General features: G+C 44.5%; 1 protein-coding gene across 2 annotated transcripts in view; it reads right to left on the bottom strand.

Annotated features, from left to right (window-relative positions):
• Positions 1-22,358, bottom strand: part of LOC144807652 (uncharacterized) — a 166,742-nt gene that overhangs the window by 70,293 nt on the left and 74,091 nt on the right. The window contains exon 2 of one of the 2 annotated variants that reach the window (XM_078673272.1): positions 7,989-21,963. The exons of the other annotated variant lie outside the window; for it this stretch is intronic. Within the exon in view, the coding sequence (XP_078529398.1) occupies positions 20,417-21,538 (1,122 nt within the window). The 5' untranslated portion in view covers positions 21,539-21,963 and the 3' untranslated portion in view covers positions 7,989-20,416. Of the gene's footprint in view, positions 1-7,988; positions 21,964-22,358 lie in introns of those variants that run through there. 2 annotated transcript variants of the gene reach the window in all.

Here is a 22,358-nt window from a genome sequence, read left to right as displayed (position 1 = left end):
GGAAGCTTGTTTCCGGTCCAGGGAAGGCATGGCTTGGCAGTTCGGGCTGGACTGTTCCCATGAGGCACAGGGTCAGACTGATTTGCATATAGCCATGTCTGAACTGGGGTGGCAGAGTGGGCTAAAGAACGGTGATGGATCAAACCCAGATCTTTTGACTGGGTATGAGTGTTTGATTGATTCAGATGCTCCGTCCATCACCACCCCCTTTTGTACCGCTTTGGCCGCCATAAGTGTGGCAGGGTATGCTCAGACGTGAGTCCCTTGCTCACTTTGCCACTGGATTCAAGCAAGCCGGGTTGAAGACGGCTGGAATGCCAGAAACCGGTCCTCGGAAGCTTGTTTCCGGTCCAGGGAAGGCATTGCTTGGCAGTTCGGGCTGGACTGTTCCCATGAGGCACAGGGTCAGACTGATTTGCATATAGCCATGTCTGAACTGGGGTGGCAGAGTGAGCTAACGAACGGTGATGGATTAAACCCAGATCAGTTGACTTGGGGTGAGTGCTTGTATTGTCAACGCTCCGTCCTAAATCCCCTTTGGTTTTGCTTTGTTCGCCATAAGTTGGCAGGGTATGCTCAGCCGTGAGTCCCTTGCTCACTTTGCCACTGGATTTAAGTAAGCCCGGCTGAAGACGGCTGTAATGCCAGAAACCGGTCCTGGGAAGCTTGATTCCGGTCCAGGGAAGACATGGCTTGGCAGTTCGGACTGGACTGTTCCCATGAGGCACAGGGTCAGACTGATTTGCATATGGCCATGTCTGAACTGGGGTGGCGGAGTGAGCTAAAGAACGGTGATGGATTCAACCCAGATTTGTTGACTGGGTGTGAGTGTTTGATTGGTTCAGATGCTCCGTCCATCACCACCCCCTTTTGTACCGATACTACCCACTGTTCCACTCGTTTTTCCCTTGTTTTTTGTGCCCTTCTGCCTTCTGTGCCACTCGTTTATCCCTCATCACATCTAACATGGGCTTCGATTGGGATTCATAGAGCATATTATCAAGGCCATTATCGCCGCTTTATTGGCAGTTTCCTGCCGATAAAAGCGGCGATAGTGTATCGCCTGTCCTTGATAATATGCCCCTTGGAGTGGTGAAAGGGAGCACCCATCACAGGAATTATTCCAATTTTTATGAAGACACCAGGCACAATCATACACTATGCATCATTTCAATCAACAGGTGCAACCGACTGGCTAAGAAATTTCATAAAATCTTTGGGGTGTTGAATTTACTTATGAGAAATGACTTCTGTGTATCTTTTTATAAAATGAGAAGGTTCTGCTCATTGTAGGTCAAATTGATGTGCTCAATTTTATTCTGAGCAACATAAAAATCTTTAAAAGGTGAGGTATTACAATGTACCAAAAGTTATCAAAAGCTCCTGCCCATACTCTCCTTCAACGTCATGAATCTGGTGCATGCATTCTTTGTAAGGGAGTAGCTGGCACGGTGTAGTGTGCGTGTGTAATGCATCAGTGAGTGACAGCGAGTATGAAGCGTCCTGTTGCATGGAGGAGAATGTAAAAAATGACACAGATGCTAGAACGTGCATATTGTCGTCCCTTTCTCACCCAGTCAAACCACCTGGTGTACCCATGAAGTGGAGACAAGTGTGAGTCTACCTGTCAAGAATGACATCTGCAGGCAGCCTGGCCATGTCGGAGATTGCATCAGGACAGAGGTCCAAAAGAACTGGGAGTGATTGAGCCCTCAGGTAACCCTTGGGCTAGCCCAGTAGACATAAGGTTTTGTGTGGACTACAGGGGACTCAATGCAGTCACTAGGACTGATGCTCACCCAATTCCTACGGCAGATGAGCTTATTGACACTGTGGCCTCAGCCAAGTCCTTAAGTAAATTTGACCTTACTGCTGGCTATTGGCAAATCAGATTAGCTGAGGATGCCAAACCAAAAACAGATTTTTCAACCCCTATTGGGTATTATCAATTTATTGTAATGCCCTTTGGTTTGAAGAATGCACCTGCCACATCCCAAAGGCTGGTGAATAACATTCTCACAGGCCTGGAAGCCTAAAGTGCAGCATATCTAGATGATATAACTGTCTTTAGCTCCACCTTGGAAGATCACCTGGTCCACCTGAAGAATATTTTGGAGGCTCTGCAGAAAGCAGGTCTCACTAACAAGGCTATTAAGTGCCAGATAGGACAGAGTAAGGGGGTGTACTAGGACCACCTGGTAGGTGGAGGCCAAGTTAAACCACTACAGAGCAAAATCCAGACCATAATGGAATGGGTTGTTCCAACTACCCAGACTCAGATCAGACCTTTCTTGGGCCTGACTGGGTACTACAAAAGATTTGTAAAAGGATATGGGTCTATAGTGACTACCTTTTTTTCATTTTTTTTACAGAGTTTTATATAGGGCGAAATTGACTGAAGGTATCGGGTATCAGAGCGCTTTACATAGCTACAGTTGCATTACATGAGGAGGCCTTCATTTTTTTTGTTAGACACGGGGACATCATACATTTGCCCAGAATCACAGGAGGTTTAGCGTCATTCCAGAAATTCGAACCCGGTTCCTAAGACTCGAGGTTGACTGCCCTAGCCGTTAGGCCAACTCCTCTCCCCAATGATCTTGACCTTGAATGATATTACATCTAAAAGAAATCCCCAGAAAGTTCAGTGGACAGTTAGCTGTCAGAAGGCATTTGATGACGTTTAGCAGGACATGTGCACGGCTCCCATTCTGTAAAGTCCTGACTATTCCAAACAATTCATTGTCCAAACAGATGCATCTGAGTTGTGGGTAGGGGCTGTGTTGTCGCAACATAGTGCAGAGGGCCACGATCAGCCAGTAGCTTTTATCAGCAGAAGGTTGACCCCAGAAAGAAACGTTGATCCGCTATAGAGAGGGAGGCCTATGCTCTGGTTTGGGCCGTGAAGAAGTTGAGGGCATACTTGTTTGGCACTCACTTCATTGTTCAGACAGACCATAAGCCCCTCTTTTGGCTTAAACAGATGAAGGGTGAAAATCCCAAACTTTTGAGGTGGTCCATTTCCCCACAGGGGATGGACAATACAGTGGAACTTAGACCTGGGAGTAACCATACGAATGCACATAGACTCTCTAGATATTTCCACTTAGAAAATGAAGACTCAACTAGGAAAGGTTAGTCTCATCTCCTTATGTTTGGGGGGTTGTGTAGGAAAGTAGGATCTGCTTCTATGGTTACCCCCACTTTTTGCCTGATGCTAAGCTGTTATTGACTAGTCTGACTGGGATCCTGCTAATCAGGACCCCAGTCTATCTGTTTTCTCCCTAAATTCTTATGTGAAGGCAGAAAAATAAGCATCTGGTCACAGGGAGGTGTGACCGTCTCCCAGACAGGATATAGTGTATTGGGGTAGGGTGGGTGCACTTGCCAGCGCCACTCAGTCTGCATGAGGGGCACCTTTGGTACTCTCCATGCATAATCCAGTTCAAACCAGTCCTGGGAGCTATTGTCTCCCACTCTGGCAGAAAACTGGACAAAGGACATGGGGGTAACCTCCCCAAAGTCCAGACACTCCCCTGGGAGGGTGCCCTGAATCATCCCAACCATTTCCCTAGGGTACTTAAGGGCTTCCTTGGGCGTACGTCCCTAGATTCGTCAAGGGATAAGATTCATATCAGCCGCCACTTCTTCTACTGTCTGGCCTTCGCTGGACTATGTTTGGGCTCTAATTCATCCCCCTTCCAGTCTGCTGCATCATTTGTGCCTGTGCACCATACAGGAACCTTCCAAGGCCTATGGGCATCAAAGACCCCTGAAGGAATCTCCCTTGAACTGAAGGAGTCACTTCCCTGCATCCGCAGGCACCGCAACTAAGTTGACCTCTCTGCTGATCCCGAGCTCCTCCGGACTCCAAAGGCTCTGCAACACAGGTGGTGGTTTTCCACAGCTCCTGAGGCCTGCCATGCCTCTCACCAAGTTTGAGGCCAGTATCCTACGTGGGGGTTGCAATAACCGAACCCCTGTGCACTTTCCTTCCAAGAAGATCTTCAGGCTCAAGTAGCCCCAACCTCAAGCACCTCTAGTGACCAGAATCTTCAGCCACATTGCATGGTGTGCACAGTGGCCTGCATCTTTTGGTGAGCTGCTCGAGGTCGTCTCGCAACTCCAGTGCCCCTGGCCTGTGAGTCAATCTGAGGGTCCCACTTGTTTCTTTTGGGCTTCCTTGATTGCTTGGTGCCTGCCTTGACTCCCCTGCTTGTGGTGAGTCCCCTGAACCTTACTGGTCCTGATGTTGCTTCTTCTTAAATTCCTGCGTTCTTTGTATTTGTCAAGGCTTGTTGGTGCTCCCGCCGGACACCGACCCCATAGCACTCAACATCCTTTGTGGGACAGCTCATGAATAGCTCCTGGTCTTCCTCAGCATCGCCTGGTCCTCACAGCTGCAGAGTCAGGGGTCATTGTCACCCATCCTGCTACACCCGACATCGGAGGGTATTGTCTTCCAAGTCTCCTGGTCACCACTGACTGACATAGACCCTGTCCCCTCTGCTTACTGGTACCTCTCATCTAGAACCCACCTTCAGATTCCACCGGACACTTTTTCCTTCTTCAGCAGCGGCACTTTCCTGAAGTCCTCTATGGGTTCGCAGCGGTTTTTAAGACCACTTCACACGTATGCATCCAGCTCCCCTTGTGTAGGTAACGTGGGTGCTAGGCAATCCATGGGTGGGGTGGCTCACCAACCTTCTGTCTTCCATGGGGTTTCTTCAGGGTCCACTGGGGAGGAATCTTTAACAATCCAACCGCAACTTATATACGACATACAAGCGTGCATGGGGAGCAGTGGTAGGAATTTCTTTGGTGCTTTCAGGATAGCAAAACATGTTCCCGGCAACCTTTGGATTTATGGACCAAAGCATAGCTTTTCATCGAACCATATCCCCAATTTTTTTTCTGGTACACCCTTTGGCGCCTGCAAAGGTGACTTATATGGCCAAAAGAATACTAGAACTGTGGGGAGAAATTCCCCGACAGAAGCATCTCTGTCTTGTCCTCATTACATTTCAATTGAGCCTTCGCTAGTCAGTGAAATATCGCAGTGAGGCAGATCTTGACATGTGCACAGTTTGCCTTACTAACTTTGTTCCAGGAGAAGAACCAGCTGTGTGTCATCTGCACATGAGATGACTTGTGCTCCGAGTTCATCTGCTAACTGAATTAGTTGAGACATGTAAATGTTAAAAAGCAAGGGACTTAAGACCAAGCCCTGAGATACCCCCATATCCAGTTTTTGAGGGGAGGCTGAAAAAGGCAGAATCCAGATGTGTTGGGTTCTATCTTCCAGATAGGACTTGAGCCAATTCCAGGATGATCCATCCACGCCAATTTCCTGGGATAGACTGTATCGAACGCTGCCAATAGATCCAGAAGAACCAGTGCTGCCCTGCCCCCAATATCAAGGGTCCTCCGTATTGCTTCGGATATTTCAGTCAGAGCCGTTTCAGTGCTGTGCACAGACCTGAAGCCTGATTGAGCCAGGTGAGGGTGCTCCTTCCGCTCACCAACCCCCAATAGTTGTTTGTTAACCTGCTTTTCACGGACTTTAGCCACTGCTGAGAGTAGAGAGATGGGTCAGTAATTAGAGGGCAGAGAGAGATCCAACGAGTAAGGGAATAACCATAGCCTGTTTCCAAGCGTAGGGTACCCTTGCTGAAGAGAGAGAATGGTTGAGCAGTGTTTTAACTACAGGGTTAATGACCTCTGCACAGGCTGCAAGTAGATTCACCGGGCAGGGATTATTTGGAGAGCCAGGTTTGAGTGTTTTTAGTTTGACAAGTGAATCTTACAAGGAAATTAGATGTCTCTAATCTAGGCAGTGGAGTTGATTTCGTTGTGGAAGGAAATTTCAACATCGACTCCAGACTATCAGTGTCACTGAACGTAGCCGGAATAGATCGAAACTTATCTGTGAAAAGCCAGCTGATTCATCGCACCATTCCTGCGAGGCCGTTTTGGCGTGGGTCTTGGCTTTTGGAGAAAAAAACTATTGACAATTGTAAAGATTCCTTTGGTGTTATTGCCAGAGTGGGCAATGCACTCCTCATACTAGAGGCTTTTAGCTTTTAAGATGGAGGCATAGTAATTATTGTGTGCCCTTTTAAAGAGCTCTTTATCCTCTGGGCTATAATTCTGCCTCCATTTGTGTTTTAGCGTGTTCCACTGTTGTCTTTCCAGTTTTACAGGGTCAGAAAACCAGGGCTTGGAAGGGTAGTTCGTACCTCCTCTAAGTTGACATGAGGGGGCGAGTTGTTCAACCACTTTATTGATGCAGCTATTAGAACTGCCTAATGCCTCCTCGATTTTCCCCAACAGCACGGGGGTAGACATGATGATCAACTTTTTCAATTCCAAGGCATCAATCCTATTAGAAGCTTTCCCTGCAGCCTATTGTTCCTGGTGGCCTTCATCGGCTTATTCTGCACATGCCTGGTGAATTTAATCAGGATGTAGTCCAACTAAAGCTCCGGATGGGAATCCTCCATTAGTAGTGTCTTATTAGAACATACTTGATCCAGGATATGACCACCCCGATGGGTGGGGTGCATAACACATTGTGTAAGATGTACTTGGTTCACAATACCAAGAAACTCTAGAGTGTCCCCTGCTTCTAGGTTGTTCACATGATTGTTAAAAATGCTGGGGATGATAAAATGAGGGTAGCGTAAGGTGAGATGGGTAATAACATTGTCCAGAGCTTTTAGAAATGTGCTGGGTGGACCAGGGGAGCTATATATCAGGACTTCCCCCAAAGCATACTGGGGGTAAATATTAATACAACGACCCAATGCTTCAGCCTCCACTAGTTTCGCTAGCACACTCCATTGGCAGCTCCTTTGTTCCCGCACAACAATAGCTACTCCCCGACCATGCCCTTTCTTCCAATCCCCCCTGATAATTTTAAAACCGGTATAGCCATCTCTATCACCCAACTAGTATTATCAGTCAGCCATGTTTCAGTGATAAAAAGCAAATCTAAATGCTCCTTCTGCAGTACTTTAACAATGGCAACTTACTGTTTCGGGCAGCATGGCTCGCGCTGGCTGCTTCCGGGACGCTGATGGGTGCCGACGGGCTTGTAGCAGCAAGTGTTTTTTTATCTGCATTCCCCCCACGATGACTAGAGAATGCACAAAGTCAAAATGGCATCTCTAGTTGTCCCTAACCGGAAGACTTCAACCAACATGGGCAGAGCTTGCCCACTCCCCTAAACACCCAGGAGCAAGTAACAGGTAAAAAAGCACCCGATACAGCATGAAGTTTAAAATAAATATTAGCAGAAATTAAAATAACTGAAACTGAATCTTAAAAGCAGCTTAAAAAATCAAGGCAGATTATTTAAAACATTGACAAAGTTAGAGCTGCGAGACTAATAAGCCAATGGCAGTTTTTCATGAGATAGTTTACATATTTTGGAAAAGGTTTTGGAATTTTTTTTAAACTGTCCATATATAGTTCATTAGCAGCTATACTTCACTTGCTCCACATGTTTTCCTCAGTTGTTGTAGAGGTAACATTTGGAAGCTTGAAAACGTACCCTCTGGACTCTGTAACACCCCTGAGTATGCCCATCACTTCTCCCCTTTGAGTAGTCTTATCGTCACCTATCTGTGACACCTCTCAGTTCTACTCTCTGAGATTATTGATCGGCTCTCCCCTTTGGAGTATTTCCATCACATCTCTGAAGCCCCAAGTGGTGCTAGCAGATGGGTTATTACAGTTTGATTTGTAAGAAATCCCTTGTTACATTCTATAAATTCATGCGGTTTCTCCCCAGTGTGGACGCTGATATTCCTTTAACTCTCCCTTTATAATAAATAACTTGTCACGTGCGGTGCAGTTGAATGGTCACCCTCCATTTGGAATAAATGCTATGTCACATTTTGTACAATTATATGGTTTCTTTCATGTGTGAACATTCTGATGTATTTTTAAACATTGCTTTGTAATAACTGATAAGTCACATTCAGTACAGCCATATCGTTTCTCACCAGTGTGGAATTTCTTTTTTCTTTTTTTTTTTGCTTTATTTAAATTTTCAAAAAGAAAAACAGGGCATCAGGAGACAATAGAACAAAGTACATAGTTTAGAAGTACATGTTGATACAAAAAAATATATATATACATAACCAAATGAGTACACAACGCAGTTAAATATAGAATGAAGCAGTTATTGAGAGAGACAATCTGAAAGAGCCCAGTTCTTAAATGCCAATAAACGCCTTCTCCTCCCCCTCAACAACAGCACCGCTGACTCTAATTTGTACCATTCAAGCATCCTAGCTTTCCAATGGATAAAGGTAGGAGTTTCAGGATTTAACCATTGTGATGGTATACACAGTCTAATCATAGCCATTGCAATGAACAAAAACGCTGATCAATGGTGTGTTCTTTGAGAACCAGTTGAATATTCATATCCAATTATTATTAGTTCCGCTGAGATCTTAACCGGAATTAGAAGTGATTGATGAGAAAAACTTCCACTTCGTCTAAAAAGGAACTTAAATGGGGACATGAGTAGAACATATGTATGGCATCAGCAGAGCCCATTTTACATCTAGGACAAGAGCCCCCGCTAGTTGATCTAGGAGTCCCCCAACTAGCTATCTTTGCAGGGGTATGATACAAGTTAAACATGGCCATATGACTTTGAGTGCGCAGTGAGCCAGAGACAAGAACGGATCTAGCTAATTTAAGCGGAAATTCCAGTCTAATATTGGAACACCAAATTTAGCAGCCCACTTTGCATTCTGAGCAGATAGGTCATCCGGAAGTTCCGACAAAAGACTTTGGTACAGAGAGCTAATTCTAGACTCCTTCTGAATTTGTTCAATTAAATTGATCTTAACATACAGATTGGGGTTCCTGGAGAGGTTCTTGTCGAAAAAGCTTCTAATCTGTAAATATTTTAAAAAAATAGCTAGATTGTAAGTGAAATTTCCCCTTCAAAAAAGAACAAGCATTTACAATGCAATGGTCTCGGCATCATTAAAGGTAGAGCTATAGGCATTGCTCATGACATTTCTTTTTTTTTTTTTTTTAATCATCAATGGATGATTTAAAAAAGTGATGAAAAGATGAAAAAAGCCCTAGTTTGGATTCCTTCCTTCCAGTCAAATGGTTACCAAATCACATCCATACCATGATAAACCTCCAATCATTACCTACTTGACACTGGGGGTCTTTCAGGTTACCAATCTGCCCTCATTCCCTTCATGTTAGCAAAGAGACTTTTCTTAGATCCTGGAGACCATAGCTCTTTCTAGTTTACATAAGGAGGCACCCCTTCACCTTTTAGAATTTCATTACACCTTCATTAGCAGTAATAAATGACAATTCAGAGTGAAAATAGAGACAATATGGTAAAAGGAGATTTATCCCGATTCCCTTTTTTACAACTAGGAAAGCAGCATGACATAAAAGCGTGAAGTTTGTATTTAACTTTCACACACATTGCCCAAGTTACTTCACAAAACGTGCTTACTTTGCAAGAAACGTATACATTGTGTGACAAAAAAAATGCAATTTCACTAGTCAGGATACGGACCTCATGCACCCACCCAACTATTTACACTAAAGGCACACTACAGGCAACAGGTCTCCAACCAAATATTTACCACCTGTAGAAAGTTTGGGCGCTACAATGCGACACTAGTAGTAGCAGTTACAAGCTATAAAACTGCACGCTGAGAAAACAAGCGGAGCCCAAAGGAAGACAAGCAACTCAGTTAATATTTACAAGGGAGACAATATGCGGTCTCCTCAACTAGTAGCAGGTAAAAAAGATCTGCACCTCACTGGTGTGAGGGAGAATTGCCATCCAAACTTACAAGCTATAACACATCGCGCAGACTGAGGCAAAATGACTGGAAAATCATATGTTTAAAAACGTAACCATGAAGCGCTCATATTTTGCTACAGAAGATCACAAAAACGTGACCTGATGCAAGATTAGACTCGCTGTATGACATACCAGAAGCCTATATCAAACACTCGGAAGTATGACGAGAAACTAGTCTGCCACACTCTATACACCTCATCGCTGGGAATTCATCAGCACAGACCTAGAGTTGTACGTGTTCCCATATCCACGTGTGTGCACCTCACAATCGGCTATGCTTTTGAATTGCATGTTGGGATGTGTGGTCTTGTTAACCCATTATAACGCCAAGACTATAAATCCTAGACTAAAACGAGCAACAGGGGGGCGGGAGGGGTGAGAAAACGAGCAACAGGGGGGCGGGGGGAGTTTGAAAAAAGCGAGCGCAACGAGGGGTGGGGGGGCACGAGCACAACAAAGAACAGCGGGGTGGGGGGGCACGAGCACAACGAGGAACAGCGTGGTGGGGGGCACGAGCACAACGAGGAACAGCGGGGTGGGCGGGGCACGAACACAACGAGGAACAGTGGAGGAACAAAAAGAGAAAAAATGCTTACCTGCTCGCAAATCGCAGGAGGAGAGCATGATACAACAACGCCGGACGGGGATGAAGTTGGGAATGGCGAAAAACATCCATGACAAAAAAAAAAGTAAACGCCCACAATCGCCAACATCAGAATGACGACACAAAGTGGGCGGGACTTAAAAAACAAGAGAGAAACGCCCCCGAATCTGCTCCCACAATGATTGCCACATCTCTCTTCCAATGGCTAGCCTCCGTTTATGGAGCTAGCCAATGGAAGAGAGAGGCAGGTTAAACCACACTACTGTAATACAGAAGATCTCGCCTGCGCGAACACCGCTGCGCAGTGTACGGCCAGGACGAGACCTAAAAAGGGGCCAATTGATCGGACTGGACTAAATCACCAATTCACTTCAACCCTAAAGACCTCTATTTCATCATCAAACCATCATAAAATATTGGAGGAAGCAAGGCAGAGGTGTCTAATGGGGTATAATAATTAAGTTTTGGAATAGCCAGGCGAGAGAGAATTTTCTGCCATACAGAGAATAAGGCCCAGCAGATCTTAAATTAGTTTTTTTTTTAAATAACTGATTTCCAGTACATGTGCTAATACCCCCTTGGCAGCATCCCCAAGTGCTATTTCATAAATGGATGGGGACATACAGATTGAAATCTCAACATTATCCCCAAGAAGGGGGAGGCCAAAGTGCTGAATCAAGGCAGCCCAATAATAATATAACAGATTAGGAACGGCCCAGCCACCTTGCTCCCGGGGGAGACATGTCCATTTAGCGGGCCTTCTCGGCCTTCAATACCCCCAGAGAAACCGTTGAAATATTCTATCAGCTCTCACTAATGTTGAATTAGGGATTAAGAGTGGGATGGACCTAAAAAGATATAAGAACTTTGGGAGAGCAAGCATTTTCAGGATATTGCAACGTCCATATAAAGAAAGATGCAGATGGTCCATTCTCTCAAGTTTCCTATGAAGCGAATCAATTACAGGGAGGTAATTTAGGTCTGGAATCTGATCAACATCTGCGGAAATTTGAACCCTAAGGTATGTGGCCTCTTTGAATATAGAAACATGCGAGAGGGGCATAGCTGAGGATTGAATTATTTGGGTCTTTGAGATGTTGAGCTTATACCCAGACATAGCCCCAAATTGAGCCGCGAGACTCTCTAATGCTGAAAAAGAAGAGCCAACACTGTCAGTTAGTACAACAATATCATCGGCATACGCCAATGCCGTGTAGTCCACCCCTCGAACCCTGACTGGAGCAATCCCATGGCAATTTTCGATCATACTCAGAAAGGGATCGATGAACAGGGCAAATAGTAGGGGGGAACAGGGACAGCCCTGTCTAGTCCCCCTACTGATAGAAAAATAGGCAGATCCTTTCCCTGAGATACGAATTACGGCGGTTGGAGCCAGATAAAGCGCCTGGAGGGCCTGGATGAACTCGGGAGGGAATCCCTTCCAACGCATTACCGCCGAAAGATACCCCCAGGAGACCCTGTCGAACGCCTTCTAGGCGTCCAACAGGATCACCCAGAGGGGAGAGCTCGTAGCCTGAGCCCAATCAAGAAGGGCAATGACGCGCCGAATGTGATCTGTTGTGTCCATTCTGGGAATAAAACCATGCTGCCGGATTGAGACCAAGGGGACTATAACTTGAGCTAGTCTAAAAGCTAGAATTCTAGAATAGATCTTACGGTCTGTGTTAATGAGCGCAATCGGCCGATATGAGGCAGGGTTTAGCTCATCTTTGCCCTTCTTTTTAAACAGCACAATGGTGGCCCGGCGCCAAGAATCAGGAACAACCCCAAGTTGGGCAGCCCTAAAAACCGCTAACATTTCTTGTCTGAACAGTGGTGAGAAGGTCTTATAAAACTCGAGATGGATAAGGTCGGGGCCAGCAGCCTTACCGTTGGAAAGAGATTTAATAGCAGTTTCTACCTCATCCCAGCTAATGGGTGCTGAAAGGACTTCATTCTGTTCCATTGTTACTCGCAAGGTGTTTAAGGGGTGAAAGAAGTCATCCAGACCAACTTGGTTTTGAGCCGTGCTAGGATCTTCTGTATATAATTTAGTATAGAAGCTCACAAAAACATCAAGGACCCCCGCCGGGGTCTCTTGCAGACGGCCCTGTTGGTCTGTAATTCGGACAATTCGGTTCGCCATAGCCCTCTGCTGCCGTCTCTTTGCAAGAACCTTGCCTGAGTTTTCCCCAAACTCATACATTAGCGTATGAAATTGAACATATTTGGCTGCTAAATCTTGATACAAAGGTTCTAACAGATTAGACTTAGCTATAGTGACCGCTTTCTGACTATTGGATACATCGTGGCCCAGGCGGATATTATTACACAAATCAAGTTCAGCTTGTTGCAACTCTTTGAGTCTATCTTTAGTGTGTTGCTTTGCTGGTTTCCAACGGTGGGAGGCAAAGTTTTTAGGTTCCCCACGTAAAGCCGCTTTAAATGTAGCCCAGACGATAGAATCAGAAGAGGTACCCCTATTAATATTAAAGAATTCTGGGATCCAAATAGCCAAACGCTCCCGATATTGCTGATCTATAGGGAGCTTGCTCTCGAAAGTCTATGGCCTAATTTGGTTAGTAGGGCGGTCCCATGAGAGATCAATAATTATGGGATTATGATCGGATATGGTCCTGGAGGCAACTTCAATGTGTGCCGAAGAGGCATTTCGACCTGAAAGAAAAGCATAGTCAAGGCGTACCATTTTATTACACGGGGCGGCACGGATTTTTCGCTGCACATTAAAAATCCGAGCTAAAACAAAGTTAAATACATTACACAATCTGACCGCGAGAGAGGGGCGGCAACCGGGTGAGCGCAATAGCATTTTTTGAATTTGAAGCGCGCTATATAAGTACGTAGTGAATCAACATGCTGTTACGAATCTATACTCCATTGGCAAAATGCAGTTTTGTAGGTTTGATAATGGCGCATTGTACTAACACGCTTTGACAATTTGACACTCCATTTGTAGTGGTGTAGTGTGGTGGCGGCTACTTAGTGAGGGTGTTAATGCCTGCCGTTTGCAAATGTGCCGGGTTTATTTGAGAAATATGCCTCGATATTTTCGAAATTATGAGGGCTACCTGCACGAATAGGCGGCCATTAACGAGCCTGATTTTATAAACATCTTTGACAATCTATAGGCGAGTTTGTTAGAGGCTGACCATGAAGCGGTGAATTAGCAAAGATGCCCTAACTGTTGAGAAATGTAACCAACTACATGATATATTGAAGGTCTCCTTATTGTTTTTAATATTAGAGCGGTGGTCCTCTATACCTGAGCTGCAGCCAGGTGGGGTGAAGCGCCATCCCCACAACGAATTGGTGAGTGGCTATGTACGATATATTGCTTAGTCTATTTAAGAATTATACTTGTAACAGATAGCTCCAGATTGTGGTCAGAGTGTCGTCAACAATTTGTACAACTTATCTGTTCTTATGTGTTATCTTAAATTACCTTCCTAACTAGGTCCACCTTAACCTATGTTTGCTTCTTTCCATGTGTCTCCCCTGTTCAATTGACCACGACGTGATGTGACAACAGTTTTGTGGTGGAGTATATTACCTCATTCAACAGGTGATATCATTTTAGTTTTAATTTTTCACATCACATAGCAGTAGCAATAAATTGGTCCTGAGGAATGCATTGGCACACTAGCCCTCCATGCTGAAACATGTCGACCGTTATTGTTTACAGATATTATGTTAAATCTGTATCTGCACATTTGTAATTTTTAAGGTTGGGAGAGCTAATAAAAATATTAAAGTAGTAGTTCATATAGCTCTATCCAATTTTAGATTCACTTACACTTTTCTTTCTTTTTTTGCACTGCTTTTTTCGGTAGCTACTATTATTAAGGTTCTATACCATTTTCCTTAAACATGGACTCTATGGTAAAATCACAGTCTAGAAATCATGCATAGGCTGTGAACTCTGTCTCCTGGGCAAGGAGAACCCATATGATGTAAAGGGCGGTACAGAACAGCTACTGATGGGAAACTTTTACCCATGATTTTGAGCCAGAGTTTACTTAATACTTGTCACATACGGGTGTTCGTCCTGGGTCCTTTCGCCACATTTAAAAATGATTTAATGGTTCATTTCATGTTTGTCATATCGTGGTTGTGAATTTGTTCAGTTGGCAGTCACCTTTTGTCCTGACCCTTGGATATCATGCAGACAAAGCCCTACACCAACACGGCCCCAGAATTCTACAAGATAACATCGAATTCTATGCCCCTAGACGGAATTTGAGGGTCATGCTACCAGGCATGGGCAATAACAAGATGCATTAAGAAAGCTAGGGCAGGAGGCCAACTCTTTCATTTGTCGGCAACCCACTGGAATGAACTACCTCTAGAACTTTGTCTTACCCATGACTATATGTCATTTAGAAGGAAGCTGAAAACATATCTGTTCCCCAGGCTGTAACTGCTGACACAGAAGCCTCTAATATGCACCCTCATTCAGGTCTTAGGCTTTCTAGCACCGTTATATCCTCCCTGAGGAAGGTAGCGCTTATAAATACAAATACAAAAACCTTCCTGACAATGCTGTCCCCGTGATTCACGGAGAAGTTGGAGGAGATATGGACAATTACAACAATAATGTGTTCTACCTAGTGCTCCAGATCTTGCTCTGCTATCTCAGCGCTGGGGGGGCCTTTGTCTGATTTAAACAGCCTCCCTCCTATTTTACCCCTTTGGGACTCTGACCTTCTGGTGTTGCATGAGGTAGAGAGGCTGCACTGAGGGCTGGCATACTTGGTGTAGTGTCCTGCTGGACACGTTCTAGTGTTCAGCAGGAAGCTGTACTCCCAGCCACTCCCTTGAAGGCTGTACACATATGCACTCCCACACCCATCCATCACGGGTGTCACGAGTGACGTGGGCCGCCAATAAAAGGGCCGGAGTGCATGTGCTTGTGGCCAGTTACTACACTATAGTCACCAGGTGTCTGTGTCCATCATTTGCACAATGTGGCCTGAGGCCCTTGTATGGTGCTTATATACGTAACCAAAAGAAGCACAAATGATAGACGGGATTCAGAATAAATCAAACATTCACCCCCAGTCAAGAGATCTTGTTTACATCCATTGTTCTTTTGCTCACCATGCCACGCCCGTTTAGACCCTGCCATATGTAAACCAATGGCCCTGCTCCTCATGGGAACAGTCCAGCTCGAACTGCAAAGCCAGGTCCTCCCTGGACCGGAAACAAGCATCCTGGGACCGGTTTAGGGGTATCACCCCTCATCAGTCAGCTTGAATCCAGTGCACAGTGAGCCCGGGACCCACATCTGGGCATACCCTTGGCCCTTTATATGGTTCTTCCCCAGGGTGGGCTTTCCTATGGTACAGTGGCTGTGCGGTAACCTTCTAATAAAAGCCTTGTCACTTTCTGTACATTCATACGGATACTTCATAAAGAACACTTTGTCACATTCTCCAGGAACTCGCCCAGAGTTTTGCAAAGCCTTCCCTTGCTTCATCACCCAACTCACCATTGTCTTCGAACACTACATATCCATAGCAGATTTCAACTTCCACATGGAAGACCATAGCGATGCCAGCACTGACAACCTAATAGAAAGCATGAGCATCGGCCTCATCCAACTTATCATCGACCCAAAGCACACCGGAGGGCACATGCTTGACTCCATCTTCGTATTCAGCAAAACAATCAAGCACCACTATGTCACAGAACTCACCTGGACACACCACTCCATTGTCCACTTCACCATCACAGGGCACAATGTTACAGAAACCAAAGCCAAACCACCCAGCAAACCTCAGCGCAACTTGAAAACCGTCTCAGACGAGAACTGGAACAACACTCTCCATGCCAACTGACCAGACACAGCTCCAGACCATAAACAGGCCATCAAGAACTTCACAGACTGGATCACTGACTATGTCACCCCCGCCGAGCCGAACAAGATCAGAGAATCCACAAAGTGTGTCAACTTGTTTACCCCGGAACATTAGACCCCTCAATGAGACTGCTGCTGGATAGAAAGAAGATGGAGTAACAGCAAGGATCCAGTGCACTACACCACCTTCAGGACATCGATGAACCACTACCATCTCCTCCTTAAAGAAGAGAAGAAGAGTGCCGTCACATGCTGCATTGAGATCAGCTCAAACCACAGCAATGAGCTCTTCGCCATCGTTAGTGAATTCAGCAACCCTGCGTCCACTTAGAATATCATAACTCCCTTCTGGGATCTGTGCGACATGCTTGCTGACTACTTCCATTAGAAGATCTCCATCATCTACAGGGACTTTGAATCTCAGCTCTCTGCAAGTGACAGCCTCGACCTCCACACACCCACTGACACTAACTCCAAACTCCAGTCGCTTCCTGGGAGCTCCTCATCGCACAAGACACCACCTCTATAATGAAGTTGATGCACTCTGGGGTACCCACTGATCCATGCCCCCATCTTATCTTTAACCTCAGGAGCAAGGCGATCAGCTTAGAGCTCACAAAACCACTGAACAGATCCATCGCCATGGCCTCCTTGCCAGAAGAGTGGTAACACACAGAAGTGAAACCCCTCCTGAAAAAACCTTCAGCAGACCTAGAGCAGCTGAAGATTTCCTGACTGATGCCCCTGCTCTCGTTTCCGGCCAAAGTCTTCGAGAGGTCGATCAAGAGGCAGCTGAACAGACACCTGGAGCACAACTACCTACTGAACTCCTCCCAGTTAGCCTTCCGAGCCAATCAAAGCACAGAGCAAGCCATAGATGACATCAGAGCCCTCCTGGACCTCAGTGAGACAGCAGCCCTCATCTTCCTTGACCTCTCAGCTGCCTTCAACATGGTCTCCCACCAAATCCTGATCGACAAGCTCTATCACATCGGAATCCAAGAAAATGCCCTCAAATGGATCACCTCTTACCTCCCTAGAAAACCTCAATCAGACTCCCACCCTTCTCCTGAACCCAAGGACATCATCTGCAGCACCTCACAAGGATCCTCTGTTAAGCCCCTTTCTCCTACACTTACATGTCACCCCTAGCCAACATTGTCAGGTCGCACGGGCTGAAAGTCATCTACACATAATAGACCCACCTCACTACCTCCAGAGACAACTTTCATAGGTGCACGGCCAACATCACCGACCGGGTGAAGCACAACTGCCTAAAACTGAACATGGACAAGACAGAAGTCCTCATCTTCAGTAACCACGCATCTCCTTGAAGCAACGCATGGTGGTCAGCAGAACCTGGCTTCTTCCCCTCCCCTACCGACCATCCCTGCGATTCCAGCATTGTCCTGGACAACAAGCTCTCTATGAAGAAGCAAATCAACATCATCTCCGCCATCTCAAATTCTTTTTTTTTTAATTGTTTGATTAATTAAAATCATTACAATACCCCCCTGGAGTAGATTAAAAGTTACTTAACAAAAATCATTACAATCCCGTTTTAAAATTCACCTGGTTTAACACAATACCATGGTTCATGTACTTCAATACAAAATGATTAACAACAAAATTCATTTATAAGAATTCCTACTTTAACGGCGTTCTCCTGACACAAAACCAGTATAGCTCTAGGACTATATTCCAATGTAGTCCTTCCTCGGCTCCTGGCCAGAGCATAGAAAAATGGGCAGTAAAATAGGCAGCATAAGACAGCTAAGATTTAACCTCAGAACGTCAGGATTCACATTGTACGAACCCCTTAGGGAGAACAATGATATTAGTAAGACCCCATTATTCAATGGTGATTTCCCAACCTGTCCTTTTATTTTGGCCAATGGCAGCTCATGGGAGTTCTGCTTTTACAAAGTTGCATGGGTCTACTTGTTGTACATGTTCTCCATCAGCTTGCTGTAAAAGTCTTCTAACCTTTGCCATGAATTTAGCCCCCCGGCAAGCGAGGATGATGGATGTGCCCTCCAGCCATCGTATCACCGCTTGTCTGCTTGAACGGATATTCAGATCCTGGAAGATGTGTTTTAGGTACTGTGTCCTCTAGACCAGAACTGCTGGACAGGCACATAATATGTGAGTTAGAGATTCTTGTTTGAAGCCGCATAATCGACACGTCTCTGATTGAAAGGTCTTTTTCCAAGATGGATACAGGTCATTTGAGACGTGCAAGCCTAATCGAAAGTTTATAAAGCCCTTTTTTAGCTGTAAGCCAAAGTGTGCAGATAAGTATGCTTGAGGCTTTAAACATCTGTAGGAATTAATGACTGTCCACCCGTGCCCCGCGCTTGATGATCGCCTTTTTGTCAGCCAACAGGGACTTCTTTTTTGCTGCGATATTTGCTGCTTTGCCGAAGGTTGCTATTTCTTCCCTGTTTTCCCAAACTGTTTCTAGTTCCAACTCAGACAAAGATGTTCACAAAAAGCTTCCCCAGGAGTTTGGAGTTTCAAGGTTCAACTGGACCTTAATTTCATCCCAGCATAATCTATTCAGGGTACCTGGGTTTGAGTAGCGAAATTTATGACAGAGTTTAATGAAAACGCTCATTCCCCGGAATTTCTGGTGGTGAAGGTCGAATTCCAATCTGACCTGGGAAGGGGAGGCAGACCTTGGCAGGTCAAAGACGGCTTTATGATCTCCGCCATCTGTTTCCTCGCAATGCGCATGCGCCGCAAGATCTTTGGATGGCTCCCTGCCAGATACCTGCAGTCCGCCTCCCTCTTCCTAGCTTAAACTCCGAGAGTCTAAAGCTCCTGGCACGGAGGCCGCGGTTACTCCCACCTGGCTGCAAAGACCTGGAATGAACTCCCCCCTGCACCTGAGATCTGCCTCATCACTGAATCTGGCTGTTCAACTGATCGGCCCCTCCGGACAACAACTCCTCACCCAGCGCCTTGAGAACCTCACTGATGATTTGCCGCGCTTAACACCCATTGATTGATTGAGTCTGTAGATTCTTATAGATTTTTCTCAGTGGAGACTTGCTGATGCGGCTTCAACTCTCCCTTGTCAATAATTGCCTTGCTAAATTCAGTGCGGTCTTCAGGGTTGACTTTTGATGCAGAGTTAGCTCTCCATTGATGCATGCATGGTCACGTTCAACACATTTATAGAGCTTCTCTCCTGTGTGAACATTCTGATATATTACATTATGTTTTGTAATCAATCCGTTGTCACATTCTATTCATTAATAAGGTTTCGCCCTGGTGTGGATTTGTTTATGCTGCATTAGCGTATTCTTCCTGTGGAAGACTTTATTAAACTCTGTACATACATTGGATTTCTTGCCAAGTAGATTTTCGGGTTTGTCGCTTAAGTTTTCCATTTATAATGAATGCATTGTAGTATTCAGTACATACATATGTTTTCTCCTCTGTGTTAACTTGCTGATCTTGTATTACATTTTGCTTTGTAATAAATCCCTAGTTACATTCTATAAAGTCATGTGGTTTCTGCCCAGTGTGGATGCTGATATTGCTTTAACTCTCCCTTTATAATAAATACCATGTCACATGCAGTGCAGTTGAATGGTCACCCTCCATTTGGAATAAATGCGATGTCACATTTTGTACAATTATATGGTTTCTTTCATGTGTGAACATTCTGATGTATTTTTAAACTTTGCTTTGTAATAACTGCTAAGTCATATTCAGAACAGCCATATCATTTCTCACCAGTGTGGAATTTCTGATGTAGTATTTATCTTTGCCTAGTAATACATATCTTGTTGCATTATGTAGATTCATAGGGTTTCTCTCCTACGTGGACTATCTGATGTTGCATAAGATGCTACTTTCTAATAAATGCCTTCTCACATTCAGTGCAGTTGAATGTTCTCTCTCCGGTGGAGATTTTCTAATGTTGGTTAAGCTTTCCATTGATTAAAAATGATTTGTCACATTCTGTACATTGGTATGGTTTCTCCTCAGTTTGGACCTTTTGATTTTGCTTTAGCTGTCGATTTGTTATACATGCTTTTCCACATTCTGTGCATTGATAGGGTTTCTACCCAGTGTGGAATTTCTGATGTTCCATTAGACGTGACTTTCTAATGAATGCTTTGTCACATTCTGCACATTGATATGGTTTCTCCCCAGTGTGGATTTTCTGATGTCGCGTTAGCCCTCCATTTCTTATAAATGCTTTATCACACTCTGTACATTGATATGGTTTCTCCCCAGTGTGGACTCTCTCATGTTGTTTTAGCTGTATAATTCTTATAAATGCTTTGTCACACTCTGTACATTGATATGGTTTCTCCCCAGTGTGGACTTTCTGATGTACCATTAGATGTAACTTTCTAAGGAATGCTTTGTCACACTCTGTACATTGATATGGTTTCTCCCCAGTGTGGACTTTCTGATGTACCATTAGATGTGACTTTCTAATGAATGCTTTGTCACACTCTGTACATTGATATGGTTTCTCCCCAGTGTGGACTTTCTGATGTTCCTTTAGATGTGACTTTCTAATGAATGCTTTGTCACACTCTGTACATTGATGTGGTTTCTCCCCAGAGTGGCTTTTCTGATGTTGCTTTAGCTCTCCATTTGTTTTAAATGATTTGTCACATTCTGTACATTGATATGGTTCCTCCCCAGTGTGGCTTTTCTGATGTCGCTTTAGATCTCCATTTGTTTTAAATGCCTTATCACATTCTGTACATTTATATGGTTTCTCCCCAGTGTGGATTATGTGATGTCGTTTTAGATCTTTATTTGTTATAAATGATTTGTCACATTCTGTACATTTATATGGTCTCTCCCCAGTGTGGATTTTCTGATGTCGCTTTAGCTCTCCATTTATTATAAATGCTTTGTCACATTCTCTACATTTATATGGTTTCTCCCCAGTGTGGATTTTCAGATGTCGCTTTAGATCTCCATTTGTTACAAATGCTTTGTCACATTCTGTACATTTATATGGTCTCTCCCCAGTGTGGATTTTCTGATGTTGCTTTAGCTCTCCATTTGTTATAAATGCTTTGTCACATTCTGTACATTTATATGGTTTCTCCCCAGTGTGGATTTTCTGATGTCGCTTTAGCTGTCCAATTGTTATAAATGCTTTGTCACATTCTGTATATTTATATGGTTTCTTCTCTACGTGGACACTCTGATGCTGCATTATGGCTTTCACAGCAAAGAAAACTTTTCCACAGTCAGTCGATCAATATGGTTCTTCTCCAGTATGACTTTCTGATGTTGCACTTGCTTTCTCTACGTAATAAATGAGTTGTCACTTTCTAGATATTCATACGGTTTCTCTTCTGTGTGTTCTTTCTGATCCAGGTTAGCTCTTCCTTCGTAGTGAGACCTTATCAGACTTGCTTCAGTATGTCAGTGTGTTATTTTGTCAATGTTTATCAGGTGATCCCTAAGAGCCAAGTACAGACCACATTGGGCAGTTTGGATTTTCTGCTGTAGAAAGACTTTGGCGAGGCATTAGCCTTCAATGGAAGAAATGTTAAGGTGCACTGTTTTTACATCACCTCCTACACAACTGATGTTTAATTCCTTCACTTTTTTTGTTCATTACTGCATTTATTTCACCTGTTGGAAAAAAAACACTGGATAAGCTTAAATGGTGGGTCCATCACGAAATTCTGTTGGCATTTAATGAGACATTTAATTCATCACATAGACAAGTGTGCTGAAGAAATTCTAGATTACGCTTTCAATGTAAAGATGCCATAGGCAGAGCAAGAGAATACGATCCTTCCTTGACGCCCTCCTATCGCGGAGTGTGGACTCAAGGAGAAACCAAGGCTCCAGTTGAGTATTTTGTGTAGCACCACAATTCTTCTGACAGCGGGTCTGTCTAGATCCATAAGTGTCAGATTTGATGTGGCCAGAGACTCATCACTTACGTCCAAATGGGCCTTATATGTGAGGGAAACTTCAAAGAGCGGTTTTGAAGTACACCAGTATCGCTTTCAATCCCAGCA

This window comes from Lissotriton helveticus, chromosome 1_2, assembly GCF_964261635.1.
Source record: "Lissotriton helveticus chromosome 1_2, aLisHel1.1, whole genome shotgun sequence".
In the NCBI taxonomy this organism is placed as follows: Eukaryota; Metazoa; Chordata; class Amphibia; order Caudata; family Salamandridae; genus Lissotriton; species Lissotriton helveticus.
The sequence above is the reverse complement of the archived record's forward strand: the minus strand, read 5'-3'. Positions and strand labels throughout refer to the sequence as shown.